This window comes from Eumetopias jubatus, unplaced genomic scaffold (assembly GCF_037043125.1).
Source record: "Eumetopias jubatus isolate StellerSeaLion01/CBP00866 unplaced genomic scaffold, mEumJub1_p1.0 scaffold_10, whole genome shotgun sequence".
Lineage (NCBI taxonomy): Eukaryota > Metazoa > Chordata > Mammalia > Carnivora > Otariidae > Eumetopias > Eumetopias jubatus.
In genome coordinates this window covers 76,334,497-76,350,678 of record NW_028274816.1, presented here as the reverse complement: position 1 = coordinate 76,350,678, position 16,182 = coordinate 76,334,497, and the positions used below count along the sequence as shown (strand labels likewise).

General features: G+C 43.5%; 2 protein-coding genes across 7 annotated transcripts in view; one reads left to right on the top strand and one right to left on the bottom strand.

Moving 5' to 3' along the window:
- STX8 (syntaxin 8) overlaps positions 1–8,994 on the bottom strand; it is a 255,090-nt gene extending 246,096 nt beyond the window's left edge. For 3 of the 4 annotated variants that reach the window (XM_028124957.2, XM_088027971.1, XM_028124956.2), the window contains exons 1-2: positions 8,930–8,961; positions 3,118–3,217 (exon numbers count right to left, since the gene is read on the bottom strand). In XM_028124957.2, coding sequence (XP_027980758.1) covers positions 3,118–3,217; positions 8,930–8,946 — 117 coding nt within the window. In that variant the 5' untranslated portion in view covers positions 8,947–8,961. Of the gene's footprint in view, positions 1–3,117; positions 3,218–8,929 lie in introns of all 4 variants that reach the window. The other variant, XM_028124955.1, reaches the window with a different exon arrangement.
- Positions 8,995–9,754: 760 nt separating this feature from the next.
- Positions 9,755–16,182, top strand: part of CFAP52 (cilia and flagella associated protein 52) — a 42,241-nt gene continuing 35,813 nt past the window's right edge. For all 3 annotated transcript variants that reach the window (XM_028125148.1, XM_088027238.1, XM_028125147.1), the window contains exon 1: positions 9,755–9,824. In XM_028125148.1, coding sequence (XP_027980949.1) covers positions 9,755–9,824 — 70 coding nt within the window. The remainder of the gene's footprint in view (positions 9,825–16,182) is intronic.

Below are 16,182 nucleotides of genomic sequence, written 5' to 3'. Positions count from 1 at the left end.
CAACAATCCAATAAAAAAGATGGGCAAAAGATAAGAACTTCTCAGAAAAATGTATATAAATAATGCTTAAGCATGTGAAAACATACTTCCCTTGATTCGTACATAAAAAATGCACATTTGAAACTACACTGAAATACCATGTCTCACTTATCTGACCAGCAACAACTTGGTAGACTGAGAACACCATCTGTTAGCCAGCCTGTGAAGAAACAGAAACTTGTGTTCTGCTGGTCAGGGCGCCAAAGGTAAGCACACCTGTGGAGGGGAATTTGCCAATGGGTAAAAAAAAAAAAAAAAAAAAAATCACATACACCCTGGTTCTGAGAATTCACCCTTATAAGACACCTCCACAAATACAGGGAGGGAAAAAGCATAAAGGTATTTATTGCAGCATTTTTCATAACAGCAAAACAGTAGAAACAATCCAAACACCCATCTTTAGACAGGTTAAACGGACATGACACATCTGGGCAATACAGTATTATATGGCCCTAAAGAAGAACAGCAAAGATCTCAGTGAATTGATATGGAGGTTCACTACAATGTAGTATTAAATAAAAAGAGCAAGATACAAAAGAGTATCTTTTTTGCGTAAAAGGAAGAGAAATGAGAACACACACACATATACACAGATGCTTATTTCTGCAAAAAGTTAACACAGGAAGAATAAACCAAAATTAATGAAAATGGTTACATATAAGAAGTATTAAAAATTCGTATAATAAACCCACAATTATATATGGTCCATTAATCTCTGACAAAGCAGGAAAGAATATCCAATGGGAAAAAAGTCTCTTCAACAAATGGTGCTGGGAAAGGTGTGGAACGGTGTTGGACAGCAACATGCAGGAGGAAACTGGACCACTCTCTTACACCACACACAAAAATAAACTCAAGTGGATTAAAGACTTAAATATGAGGCCTGAAACCATAAAAATCCTGGAAGAGAGCACAGGCAGTAAAAACTGGCCAGAGCAATGTTTTTCTTTTTTGTTGTTGTTGTTGTTTAAAGATTTATTTATTTATTTGTCAGAGAGGGAAGACAAGCAGGAGAAGCAGCAGAGGGAGAGGGAGAAGCAGCAGAGGGAGAGGGAGAAGCAGCAGAGGGAGAGGGAGAAGCAGCAGAGGGAGAGGGAGAAGCAGGCTCCCCACTGAGCAGGGAGCCCGATGTGGGGCTTGGTCCTGACCTGAGCCGAAGGCAGGCACTTAACAACGGAGCCACCCGGGTGCCCCGCAACGTTTTTCTAGATATGTCTCCTAAGGCAAGGCAAATAAAAGCAAAAATAAACTATTGGGACCACATCAAAACAAAAAGCTTCTGAACAGCAAAGGAAACAATCAACAAAACAAAGAGGCAATCTACTGAATGGGAGAAGATATTTGCAAAGGACATAAGTGAAAAAGGGTTACTATCCAAAATATATAAAGAACTGATACAATTCAACACCCTAAAACAAATAATCCAATTAAAAATGGGCAGAAGACATGAACAGACATTTCTCCAAAGAAGACATCCAGATGGCTAACAGACACATGAAAAGATGCTCAACATGCCTCATCATCAGGGAAACGCAAATCAAAACTACAAGATACCACCTCACACATGTCAGCATGGTTAAGACCAACAATAAAAGAAACAACAAGTGTTGGCAAGGATGTGGAGAAAAAGGAACCTTCGTGCACCACTGGTGGGAATGCAAACCGGTGCAGTCACTGTGGAACAGTATGGAGGTCCCTCAAAAAGTTAAAAATAAAACTGCCCAATGATCCAGTAATCACCCTACTGGTTCTGAGAATTCACCCTTGTAAGACACCTCCACAAATATAAGGAGGGAAAATGCATAAAGGTATTTATTGCAGCATTTTTCATAACAGCAAAATAGTAGAAACAATCCAAACACCCATCCTACCAAAGAATACAAAAACACGAATTCAAAGGGGTACATGCACCCCGATGTTTACAGCAGCATTATTTACAATAGCCAAGCTATGGAGGCAGCCCGAGTGTCCACTGACAGATAAATGGATAAAGATGTGGTATATAGATACAATGGAATATTACTCAGCCATCAAAAAATAATGAAATCTTGCCATTTGCAACATGGATGGAGCTAGAGAGTATAATGCTAAGTGAGATAAGTCAGAGAAAAACAAATATCATATGATTTCACTCATAGGTGGAATTTGAGAAAAAAAACAAAGGAACAAAGGGAAAACGAAAAAGAGAGACAGACCAAGAAACAGACTCAACTATGGAGAACAAACTGGTGGTTATCACAGGGCAGAGGGGTGGGGGATGGGGAAATAAGTGATGGGGATTAAAGAGTAAGTAGAAAAATAATGAATAAAAACAGATGCAAAGGATACCATAAAACACAGGAAAAAAAAAAAGAATCCATCCTAATAACTTTAGAACAGAATAACCTCAGTATTATTAGTGGGATATTAGTTTTAAAAAGTCGAAAAAAAAAAAGACGAATTCCAACTTAGTGTTTATGGTGGTACCTGTGTAGTAATTCTGAAACTGTTTTCTCTAAACTATAAAACAGACGAAGTGAGCAAAAAGATGTCATTGTTTTTGGAAACCAAAGTTCTGACTGCTGGAAAAGAAACAAAGGAATTTGGAATGGAGAAGGTTAGAAACTCATGGTGTTGGACTTGAAGGTGCTAGCATGAACTCATGAGCGTCTGAAAAATATATTTCCTAGTCAAATCCTGCCACTGTTTTTGTACAGCCTGTAAGCCATTTACATTTTCTCACATAAAATGTAAAAAAGGCTATTATCCTTTTGGCAAGAATAGATCCTCCAAGAGGTGAAGATGTCACCTCTTGTCCTGCAAAGGCTGGGAGATTTACTGTCTGGGGTTTGAACTAGATTACGAAATTGTTAGAAAATTTTAAGGTGAAGTAGGAGAAATTAAACAGGTGTCATGCTTCATTTAGTCTCAGTTATAATGATTAACTGATTGGTTGTAATGTCAATTCCACACGTGTAAGTTTGGAGGTCATTACACACACACACACACACACACACACGGAGCCTCAGCAGCAGGAGGGTTTTCAGACGTCCAAGCTCAAAGAAATCATTCGAAGGACTAATTTCCTCCTGGTCTTACCCTGACTGTATTTTCACCATTTCTTTCATACTGATTTTGCTGTTGGATTTTCTCGGCAATCTCTTGTGCAATTTGGCAGGTAGAATCGTACGTGGAGAACCTGCATCGAAGTCGTAAAGAGAGAAGGATGTTAAGGTTCTTTAAGAGATGATTTCCGCATTATCTGAGCTTCAGTTTTTTTTTTTTTTTTTTAATTCTAGCCGCAGATTCAAACAGAAGGGGAGGGTAGTAATAGTGACAGTCCTAGGGACATGTGTTGCTATTACAGTAAATAACGATGAGCTGGGCTCTATCCTGAATGCTTCGTTTGTAATAATTCACTTAATCCACACAAAAACAACAGGAGATGCGTCCCATTACCATCTCCACCTTACAAGGGAGAAAAGCAGGCACAAAGAGGTAGAGCAACTTGCCCAAGAGGTACCACCAGCCACAAACCAAGGCTGTCCAGCCCTGAGCCTCTGCTCCTAACCACTTCACCATTCTATGGTCACGTGTTTGAATTCATTCACTTCTAGAACATTCAGCAAACATTTACGGAGGGCCTCCTTTGTACTGAGCACTGTTCTGGGCCCTGGAGAACAGAGCAGTGAACAAAATGGACAAAGTCCCTACTCAAGGAGCTTAGCGAAGGGAGAAAGGCATAAGATAAATAAATATGGAGTAGTCAAGCGCTAAGAAGAAAAATAAAGCAGGATAAAAGAACAAGAGAGTGACAGGCAAGATGAGGAAGGCAGCCAGGCAGGGGAAGAGCTTTACAAAACAGGGACAGCAAGTACTGTTTATCCTAAAACTAAATGCTCTAGGGACATGGGACACACACCCTCCTGATAGCTAAGCTTACAAGAACTCTCTCAGAACATTTGCTGAGTTTCTATTTGGCATTCAAAGCGTTGGAGGCTTTGGAAAAATTCACAGTGAATTCACAGTCGTCTCTCATTTTGTCCCTTTGTGACGGCCTTACTATTTGTTTCACAGAGAATAGCTAAGTGTGCACACACACTGCATCTCTCCTACCAGGTAGTCTGCTCAATACGACTAACATATTTCCCAGGACTGTCCCAGTACCAGATACTGAAAACTGCTGCTTCACCTAATGCCCCAATTTCTGCTTGAAAAAAGTAAATGATCCATTTCTTAACATCTTTGAACTCCCACATGTTACTCCTACACTGAGGGAACTTGGCAAATGTGTTTTTCAGTGATGGGAAAAACAATCTCCGATCGCTTCCCTTAGCGATCTTACTATAGTAATTGCAGCAACGGGTAACAGTTGAGTACCTGTTCTGGGCCAGGTCCTGGGCTAAGAGTGTTACATTCTGAACTTCACATCCCATGAGGTAGGATCTTTAACAACCCCCCACTATACGTTAAAGTAGCATCATGCATATGTGTGTGTGTGTGTGTGTGTGTGTAAGTGTGTGTATGTTCATGTATACAAAAAAAGAGCAGGTGATACAACACATAATTAAGAATATAGGAGGGAAGGGGCACCTGGGTGGCTCAGTCGGTTAAGCGTCTGACTCTTGATTTCAGCTCAGGTCATAATCTCAGGGTCATGAGATCGAGCCCCACATCAGGCTCTGCACTGAGCCTGGTTGAGAGTCTCTCTCTCCCTCTGCCCCTCTCCCCAACCAAAAAAAAAAAAAGAAAGAAAATAGGAGGGCAGCTGGTAAGGAAACTGGGTCCTGGCCCGTCTTTGCCACATTTCCCCTTTTCCCCTCCATACTGTCCTCTCTGAAAAGAGGAGCTTAGGTCTGGCTCTGTGGTCCCAGACCATACCAATGAAGATCGATAATAAGTTACGATACAGCTCCTGCAAAACATCGAATCTGAAAGTGAGAGGAATAACTGGCGGCCGGGTGCACTCAGACTTGACTGGGCTGGGCCAAGAGGGTGCATCCTGGGCTGAACTGCAAGGTTAAAGCAGGGGGGAGGGACACATCCTAGACTTGGCAGACGGCACAAGGAGCAAGCAAGGGTGAAAGGAAGGAAATGGAAGGACATGTGCCTGGTGCATTCGGCTGCACGGCCCCGGGTGGGAGGATCAGCATCAGAGGGTACAGAAGCTAGTTTCTGCAGAGCCTCGAACACCAGGATAATCAGGTGAGACTTTTGAAAGAGGCTGTAGGGGGACCCTTTCACACATTGAGTGAGCCCTTGAAGAGGTTCTGTGAAATGCAGAAGGCCAAAATCCCAGATGTTTTGCTCCCACTCCTCACATTACCACGTTAGCCCTGGAGAGCGGTGGTTCTAAAACTTCGCTGGCACTGGAATCACCAGGGGAATCTTGAAACAACAACATCACAGCTAAATCCCGGCCCCCAGCCTCACGCATTCTGTTTAAACTGGAATGGGGTTTGACCTGGACTCAAGGACTTGTGAAAGCTCCCCCAGGTCTTCCGATCCATACCAAAGTTTGAGAACCACGGGCCTAGAGGTCATGGGCAGCCTCATCACTGTTACCAAGCACATAAGGGCCTACACCACTAGTTTAGGAACCTGAACTCATTTACACAAATGGCTGGGAACGAGAAGGGGGTGGCGGGAGACCAGAAAGCTTCTCCAGCTCTCCAGTTCTGTAACTGGTCCCCAGTGTCTACTGTCTGCGAGGCACGGGGCTAAAAGAGGGGGCCACAGCATTAACAGATGGCATAAAAGAGATGCCAGAGCCATTTAAGAGAAAAATCAAAGACTTAGTAATCTGATAGGAGGAGTGAAGAAAAAGGGGATGATTGGAGTTTTCAGGCCTAATTGACTCAGAGGATGGTGATGCCCCGGCAGAGACCAAGGAGCCACAAAGGGGAGCAAAGAGGCAGTTCCCAGACTATGAACTGAGCCCCTGTTCTACCACAAAAACACTGAATGCACAACAGTTAAATTCATACATGTATGAGATTTCTTAAAAAAAAAATCTCAGGGGAAAAAAGACGTGGCAGATAGAGATGATATAAGTATGGCAGAATATTGGTAATTACAGGAACTGGGCGAGGAGTATAAAGGGGTTCATTATACTAGTCCACTTGGTATATATGTTACCTTCCATAACAGTTTTTAGAATAGACCCAAAAAAGGACCAACCAGAATACAAAACTGTTAAGGTCTGTTTAACCGTAATTTTTCCAGAAATGACGTATCATCAACAAATACGTTGCCCCAGCAGTAAAGTTAATTAACTCTAGCAATGAACCAGTTAAGAGGCAGTAATCACTTGCTACTTCTATTAAAAAGTGAGCTTGTCACTCACTGCTATATTCCATTTTTGTTATTATTATGTTCAATTAGCCAAAATACATTCCATTATATCCCTCAGGAGTAAAGCATCATTGACATATGATTTTTCAAGAGCACAAAGGCAAAGCTGTATGCAGTCAAGTCTGTTTTCATGGGTTTTTTTCAAAGTCCCGTTCCATACTCCTTCTGCCCTGAAGTCTTCATCAGCAACCTACTTTGCAAGGTACCCGATGCTAACACAGCAGAGTTCCCTCACTGTTTCACCATCAACAGTCAGATGAGAAAGCCGTTGGGTCAAACTCCTTGAGAGTAACAGGAAACGTGATGTGCTCTCAGCATAAACTGGGGAAGAGGCTTGGGGTCCAATGATCGCTTCCACCAATCTAAATGGATAACCATCTCTGAGCTTTATATCCTACCTTATGTGTAAAGTGAGGGGTTTAGCTCCCAGGAGGTGGACGGCAATTTAGCAATACATATCAAGGGCCTTAAAAATGTTCATATCCTTCGGTTATTATTTTTTTATTATGTTAATCACCATACATTACATCATTAGTTTTTGATGTAGTGTTCCATGATTCATTATTTGCGTATTAACACCCAGTGCTCCACGCAGAACGTGCCCTCTTTAATACCCATCACCAGGCTAACCCATCCCCCCGCCCCCTTCCCCCCTAGAACCCTCAGTTTGTTTTTCAGAGTCCATCGTCTCTCATGGTTCATCTCCTTCAATCCAATAGCCCCACTTCCAGAAAGCAAGTGGAGGAAATAAGGAATGGAACAAAGGGGCAGTCTTTGCAACAGTTAAACAAAAACAAACTCTAACATTACAAAGAGGGAAATAAGTAAATAAATTATGGTTATTCATACGATGCACTATTACGTACCATAAAAAAAATCATGTTTTCAGTAAATATTTAATGACATGGAGAAATGTTCCTTGCTTTGTAAAACATGCAGGTTTCCCTCACTATCCAAAAATAGTCTTCCTACAAAACCTTTCCCCAGCCAAAATGGAGTAAAGCAAAGGGGCCAATTACCATAAATATATATGGAAAATTTTTTGAGCTTTCCTAGCCCCCCAAAAATAACCTCTCTTGGGCTTTTCTGATACCTTAGGGCCCATCTTGCTAACAGATACACAAAATAAACCAAGATAAAGCCCAGATGCTCACAAAGCTATGACAGCTTGATGCTGAGATGCTGAGATGCTGAGTGCAGTTCCCAGGGAAGGAGCTTGGGGGGGGGGTCACTCTTACTGACTGGGGGTGCAATGTCTCTATGACAGCTTGCTGCAAAACAAACGCTGAATGCTATTTTTGCTTCCCCCATTCTTTTTCACAAAAGCAAAAATCCTCTTCTGATTTCTTTTGGTTAGCAAAAACAGGTACTAAGGTAAGTCTTTCATAAAAGCAAAGGGGCATAATGTGAAGTCTCAAGAAGCGGAGATACTTGTACATATACCATATATATGTGTGCATATATACGTGTATATATGCATACTATATAAACTAATGTTTTCATTTTAAAATCATTAACAGCTATTATTCCAAATGATAAGAGTTGACGATGTGGGTTTTTTTTTCTCTGCAAATATTCAGTATTTTCTAAATTTTCTATCAGAGTGTATACAAGTGTTAAAATTAGGTGGAAAAAAATTAGAGTTAAATCAAGTGACATTGGCGCAGGTAACCTAGATCCAAAGTAGTGCTAACTTTGATCCTGCAACCCATTCTCCTAATAGTCACACTGCCTACAATTTAAACAATTATAAATTATACCAGAAATATTAACAAGAACTTTATAGAGCTAGAATATGCTTTTAATCATTAAACAAACAAACAAAACTACAGTCCGACATGCCGTAGTAATATGTTCCTTAGGATCAGACCTTGTGTCTTTTCATCATTCAGTCCTTAGGACTTAATTGGTTGAAGGAACGACCCTTATCAGCTTTTTTTTTTTCTTTTTTTTTACTGCAGAGTTGCTGCAGTAGGAACAGCCTTCAAGATACTGACTCAGATAGGGGTTAAATGCCTTATAAACAAATGCGTAATTTCCCCTCCCTGATTCCTCTAAGTTTTTTGAAGGGCCCACAAGATCCTAGTGCGAACTGGTTGCTAACTGGCGGGTGACCGTGGGTTCTGAACCTCGGTTTCTCCGCCTGGGAAGTAAGAGAGGGGAGGTCACCAGATGGACCGGCATTCCCCAAAAAGGTGACTTGAACTTCACTTTCCCGGGAGTCCAAGGAAGCCTGCACCAGCCAGCTCCGCAGCCAGGACAAGCGGGATATCCCCGCGGCCAGATGCAGCCGAGACGGGCTAAAGGCACGGTGTCCGGGATTCGGTACTAGCCCCCGGCTCCCCGGAGTCCACCCTGTCCCCCTCCCGGGCCACCCCTGCGAGCACCGAGGGTGGCGGAACGCGGCGCGGTCTCCCTGCGCACGGGAAGGGGCCTTGCTGCCCCGCCCCTCACCCTGAAGGGCTTCCCCGGCCCCAGAGCCCGGCTCCCGCCGGCTCCCCGGGGGCCCGGCCTCCCCCGCGGACCCTCGCCTCGGCCGCCCTCGCCCGGGGCTCACCAGGGGTCCGGGGCCATCGTGCAGTCTCCGCCCGCCGTCGGACACTTCCTGCTCGCGGCAGCTGACTACGGCGGCCCGCGCGGCTCATACCCCGCGGTTCGGCCCGGGCGCGACCGGAACCCGGAGTTTGCCGGGACAGCGTGCACGGGGCGGGGGGCGGGGGGGGGGCTCAAAAGGATGATCAAGAAAGGGAAGCGGCCCCCAGGGAACATTAGGTTGGAGCAATCTAACCTAATCTGCTCCCACTGAGAGACGCGAACAGCCGGGCGCAATTAAAATAAAATGGTTGGAACTAAAATCTAAGCATTTTTCCCGGAAGGTGGGAGCATCTCAAGACCTCCAGCAGTTACCGGAAATTTCATCGTGCTTTAAACAAAAAACAAAAGCAAAACTGGACAGTGGGCATAGTTGCCCAATTGCATAAATTTACCAAAACTCACTTAGAGTGAATTTTACATGTGAAGTGATAGCTCAAGAAAGCTTAAAAATTCTCTTCAATCCTACTTCAAACAAGGGACCCAAAGAAGTGGCCATTATATATTATCTTATAGCAGGCTTCCTTAAATGACACTCGGTGCTTGATTCTATGGTTAGGAAACAAAGTCACGGACGTGGAGGGAAAGCGTGCCCTCAGCGTCCCTAAATTTCTAGGGAAATAGGGGGAAAAAAGAAGCCCTATTCCTTTTGCAGGGGGAGCTCGGGGCGAGGCAGCCGGGAGTCAGCGCGGGCGTGGGTCTGGTGCGCATGCGCACGTCCGTTACCATACCGACCAGAAGACGCTGCGCCGCCGGAGGCCGAGCGGAGGGAGAGCCCAGTCTCCAGAGGATGGAGAACCAAATGTCGCTCAAAGCCGAGGTGGCCGAGCTGGAGCTTGAGGCCGTGATCGGCTTCAACGGTGAGGCCTCGAGCGTGTCTGGGCTGGGCGGTTTGCAAGCCCCGGGGACGAGTAGTGCAAACAGGGACCGTGGGACACCGGGTGCACCTGGAAGGCAGCGCGGGACACTGGCCGGGGCCAAGCTCCCTCCTGCCCCAAAGTCCTGATGTCACTTCCTCGCTCCAAGTCTCAGGGACTAGGATGGTTTCGCAGCACCTAAAAGGGACAAGGGCCTCCTCCCCGGGCCCGAGGATGAGTAAGGCGGCCGTAACCCTTCTCCCCGCTGGTCAGCTCTGCCTTGGCCCTAAGCCCTCGCGCAGCGCCCAAAGCTGCCCGCCCCTCGGCAACCGCGGGATTGCGAAGTCCGGGTCGGCCCCCGGGATCAAGAAACTCCTAGAATCCCAGCTGATGTGCTATGAGAAAGGGCTGGGGACCGAATGTGGGTGTGAGCAGCCGCTTTAGGGGGTGGTCTTGTCCCCTGACCCAAGAAGAACTCGTAATGGTGAAGATTTCAGACCCCGATAAAAGGCGGAAAGGACGCCAGGGGGAGCTGGAGGGGAGAGATGCTCCGGATCTGGGGATGCCTGCTGGTTCAGCCCACGTCTTCTTTATGACTGCCTGTTATTTTGAACATTAAGGGGGGGAAGCGCTCTTTGATGTTGTGTGTGAAGGATGGAAACAAGCAATGCGTTACATTTTAGAAAAAGCAAACTTTTTTTTTTTAAGTGCGTTGTGTAGCCTGAAAGTTTTAACATTGTAGTAATGCAGATGCAGAACAAAAGACTAAAGTTTTAGGCCCATTCTGGGACTTGGATCTCAACTCTTCGTTTTAGTTTAATAGTTTCTAATAGAAAGTGGGTGCTGGGGCACCTGGGTGGCTCAGTCGTTAGGCGTGTGCCTTCGGCTCCGGTCATGATCCCGGGGTCCTGGGATCGAGCCCCACATCGGGCTCCCTGCTCCGCGGGAAGCCTGCTTCTCCCTCTCCCACTCCCCCCACTTGTGTTCCCTCTCTCACTGTGTCTCTTTCTGTCAAATAAATAAAATCTTTAAAAAAAAAGAAGAAGAAGAAAAGAAAGTGGGTGCTTAGTGCATCTGAGAAGTTGGCTGGTGACAAGGTCATTGGTGAAGTGAGTGAGTGACCTCCGAGTGCAGGGGGTCACACCAGTGACCAGTGCAGAGCTTCACACACAGAGCTCTGGGACTGAGTTCATGCTGTTTTGTAGAGCTCTAAGAGTAAATACACGGTCCCTTATATTCCAGCACCTCCCATGGCCATGACCCAGTATAGCTTTCACATGGAAACAAATTAGAAGCCAATGCAAATCCCCTTTTTCTCATTTTGACACCAGAACTCCTTGCAGAGTTACATTACAGTTTTGTGATTTTTAACTTGAGGGTGTAAATGTGTAATGGCACTTGACTATTCTAGGTATCGTATTTTGATAGGCATTTATTACGTAAGCAAGCCAAATATAGTTGTACTGATTATGAAAACATTTTATAAAGCTATAGTTATTAAGAATTTGGTATTAGCGCAAGAATAGCCGCATTTATCAATTGACTGGAGTCCATAAGCCCATGATTATCCTATCATGCAAAGAGTTTCTAAACTAAAAACAGCAACAATAAAACAATAGATCAAGGGTCTGCAGTCTATAGCCTGTTGGCCAAATCTGGCCCTCTGCTGGGATTTTAAATGAAGTTTTTTTGGAGCCCAGCCATGTGCATTTGTTGATATATTGTTGATGTCTGATTTTACTCTACAGTAGCATACTTGAGTAACTGTGGTCCCTAAGGCCTAAAATATTTGCTATCTGGCCCTTTATAGAAAATATTTGCTGACCCCTGAAATAGGTAAAGAAATATAAATGGCTACTAGCTCAAAATGCTAAAAACAAAAAACAAACAAACAAAAATCCCTTTTTTAACAATGACTCTTTTTTCTCAGACTGGCAAAGCTACACCTGGGGATAATAGTAGGGTGAGAATAACAAATGGCTCTCAATTACTATTGTCAGAAGAATAAATTTTACAACCTTTTTGAAAGAGGTTTTATAGTACCCATTATGATTTTTAATGAGGATAATCTTTGGGCGTCTAAAACTTGAATCACTTATTCAAGTTTCCAAAAAAGTATGTACTGTGGGATTCGCTATGGTATTGTGTGTCATAGCCCAAATACCAGAGGAAACCCAACTGAACATTGGTAAGAAATTGGTTTAAAAACAGTTGTAGTCCAGCAATGTTCTGGAACTAGACAGAGGTGGTGGTTGTAGACAGTGTGAACGTACTACCTACCACTGGATTGTCCACTTCAAAATGGTTTATGTTATGTGAATTTCACCCCAGTAAATTATTTTTAAAATTGTAGTCCTTTTGTACAACAAAATACTGCATAACCCTTAAGAAAGATGAGATAGATCTATAGGGGAAGGGGTGCCTGGGTGGCTCAGTCGGTTAAGCGTCTGCCTTCAGCTCAGGTCATGATCCTGGGGTCCTGGGATTGAGCCCCGCATCGGGCTCCCTGCTCAGTGGAGAGCCTGCTTCTCCCTCTCCATCTCCCGGCTGCTCTGCCTACTTGTGCTCTCTCTCTCTCTCTCTCTCTGTGTCAAATAAATAAATAAAATCTTTAAAAAAAAAGATCTATAGGGGAAGAATAAGGAAAGATGTCCAAGATAAATTAAGTGTAAAATGCAACTTGCCCAATAGTATGCATGGTATGAGCCTGTTATAGTTTAAGTGTGTGTGTGTGTGTGTGTGTGTGTGTGTGTGTGTGTGTGTGTGTGTGTTAGAGACAGAGAGGTGGGGAGAAGTGGGGCTGAGTATATATGGAGAAAGGAGGGAAACGTATTCATTCTAGGGGACACGGGTGATATCCTTTTATTTGAGGAGAATCCCAAAACAGGCAAGGGGCTGGGAGTTGTTCTGCCTTTGCTCAGGTCTTAAAGGGGGCAGATGCTTCCTCTCATAACTCTTTGGCAGCCAGTTCAGAGACAGGTGACATCATGGGCTCAGCCAGCAGGAAGTTCCCACCAGAGCCTCCCCGCTTCGAGCAGAGCCCGGTGGGAATGAGAATTCCTTAGTTCATGTCGCTTGGTCTCGCCCACCTACTGGTCCTACCTCTTTTTCAAGTGTGATTTCCCATACTTCCTACCAATTCTGTGAGCTGTTTGTATTCCTTCCACGAAATTATTTTTCCTCTTAAGTTCTGCCAGAAATGATCTTTCTTGTTTGCAACCAGGAACCCTAATTACTAAACTCAAAGAAAATAAATCTGAAGACATACGTATCTGCTTGTTAATGGTTTACCCTGGGCAGGGGGTATTATAGGGCTCTTTTATTTTTATCATAAAATACTTAAACAGAAATTTAGAATGCCACAATAAATACCGAGTATTGCACGCAGAATTAGCAAATTTTGATACCTTTTCTTCTTTGAGTTAACTTTTTAAGAAATAAATACACATTTTAAGTCCTCTCTCCTGACACACAATCCTATCCTTTCTCCCTCTCTAGAGACAACCACTAGCCTGAAGTTAATGTGTATTCTTTCTAGCTATGTTTTTAAATTTTACTGTACACGTAAAATATTAGATATGCTATATATAAACAATTTATAGTACAAAGTTGCATACTTCTATATTTTTCTAGAAATATCATCCTGGACGCATTCTGAAGCCTGCTTTTCTTTTCTTTAAAGATTTTATTTACCTGGAGCGCCTGGGTGGCTCAGTCGTTAAGCGTCTGCCTTCGGCTCTGGTCATGATCCCAGGGTCCTGGGATTGAGCCCCGCATCGGGCTCCCTGCTCAGCTGGGAGTCTGCTTCTCCCTCTCCCACTCCCCTTGCTTGTGTTCCTGCTCTCACTGTCTCTCTCTGTCAAATAAATAAATAAAATTTAAAAAAAAGATTTTATTTATTTGTTTATTTGACAGAGAGCATAAGCGGGGACCTGCAGGCAGAGGGAGAGGGAGAAGCCGTCTTCCAGCTGAGTAGGGAGCCCGATGCGGGGCTCGATTCCAGGACCCTGGGATCATGACCTCAGCCAAAGGCAGACACTTAACTGACTGAGCCACCCAGGTGCCCCTGAAGCCTGCTTTTTTTCACCGAGCATTTGTGCAGTCTGCTCATGTTGATTAATTTATTTTACCTCCGCTACTCCCCCTGTAAACAGGCCAGCATTCGTTATCCGTTGTTGAGGGTCTTTGAGTTTATTTGCAACTTTCTGCTAATACAAACAGTATCACAGTGAACACCTCTGTAGTGGCCCATGGGCACCCTTGCAAGTATTTCTCTAGGTTATATACCGAAGAGTGGAATAGCTAGGTCCAAGGGTGCGTGCATATTCAGCCATACTGAATACGGGTGTGTTGTTTTACAAAAAACGATTCCACTAATGTACCTTCCCACAACTTAATGTATGAGTGTTCCCTTCTGATCCACATCACCACTAATGCTTCCTATTATCAGCCTTTTTATTTTATTTATATATTTATTTGACTGAAAGAGAGAGCACAAGCAGGGGGAACTGCAGGCAGAGGGAGAGAGAGAAGCAGACTACAGTGGGCCCCCCCCCCGGGGCCCCCTCCCCGCCCCCCCATGTGGGGCTTGATCCCTGCACCCTGGGATCATGACCTGACCCAAAGGCAGCCGCTTAACTAACTGAGCCACCCAGATGCCCTTTAATGCCTTTTTAATTTTAACCATTATGATGGAGATGAAACGGTATCTCCTTTGGGATGTAATTTGCATTTCCTGATACTTGCAAAGTTGCCTATCTTTTCATATGTTTATTGGCTTTTGAGTTTACCCCCTCATTAATTGCCTGTTCCCATCCTTGGCATATCTTTCTGTTAAAGCAGTTTGTGTCTTATTTCTTTGCTTTAGCTCTTTGTATATTCTGGAAAAAATTTAAATTGTTAACATAACTGGATTAATATATTGGCCTTTTCTGTTAGGATTTGCTCTTTTTGTGGCGTGTTGAAGAAGTCATTTCCTACAACTTGTGTACATGTTAAGTCTTGTTTGTCGCAATTAGGTCCTCGATCTACCTGAAATGTGTTGTTTATGGATGGTGTGAAGTTGGATCTAATTTTACTTTTTCCATATGGATAGTCATATGGTCATAAGGTAACTGCAACTGAATAAATATATGAATAGCTCACTCCCAGGGACACAAAGCTTAGTCTTTGGAGAACCTACTGCATGAAAAAGGAATGAATTCAAAGCAGGAGAAATCATTTATTCAATAAATATATTTGGCAATTTGAGAAAAAAAAAAAAATCTATTTAGCTACTGGAATCCCATTATGCACCAAAATAAATTCTAGAGGGAATTAAATGTAAAAGATGAATTCATTAAAAGACCAGAAGATGATATTAATAAATATTTATGACTCTTTTGATGGAGTAGGAAATAGCCATAGAACGATTTTAAAATACCCAGGAATAAATGTACTAAGAAATGTATGAGATTTTTATGAGGAAAAATTGAAAATGCCACTGGAAATCCTGAAGGGAGACTTCATGGAAAAACACATCCTGCTTTTAGAAAGGAGATCGCATGTATTATTATAAAAATTATTTTTCCTTAATCTACACATTGAATACCACTCCACTTGAAATGATTTTTAACGAATCAACCAGACTTTACAGTTTATATTGTAAAATAACATCAAGCACAAATGATGTGGTTTTGGAATATAGGTGAGGTTCAGTGGGGTGGAGTCCGGAGCTGATGACTAAAGATCTTGAGCCATCTTTGGTGCAAATACGTGGTTTATTAAAGCTCAGGAACAGGACCCGTGGGCAGAAAGAGCTGCTGCCCCAGGGTTGTGAGGGGTGGCTGATGGTATACTATAGGGTTGGGGGAGGTAAGGAAAAGGGAGGTTTCAAAAGAACTTTCATATGCCAAAGAGTACCTACAAGATGCTGGAGGCCTTGCCATTGTCAAGTTAAGGTTGTTTTTCCCCTCTAGCAAGGCATTAACATTAAGATAGTTGGGAGCTTCCTGGAAGAATGTCACACATGTCCCACCCAGGAGTGGGAGGTGGGGAGAGGTTGTAGGTTGTCGGCTTATGCTTTGTCTTCAGCCAGGCTTCTTTTCCCTCATCACAACGCCCAAAATTCTGACCCAAAGTTGAGTGATAAGGAAGGACTTCTGTCTATGTCATATTAAAACATATAACAAAGGTTTGTAATTCTTGAGATAGTTCTTGGCAAATACCTGGAGGATGGGGGGCGGGTCTCAAACTGAGCCTGGCTTCTTTAGGGTGCCTGGTGGTGCCTTAGAAACAAATTATCTTTACCAAACTTCTTTTTTTTTTTTTAAGATTTGATTCATTTATTTGAGAGAGAAAGAGTTCACGAGGAAGGGGGGAG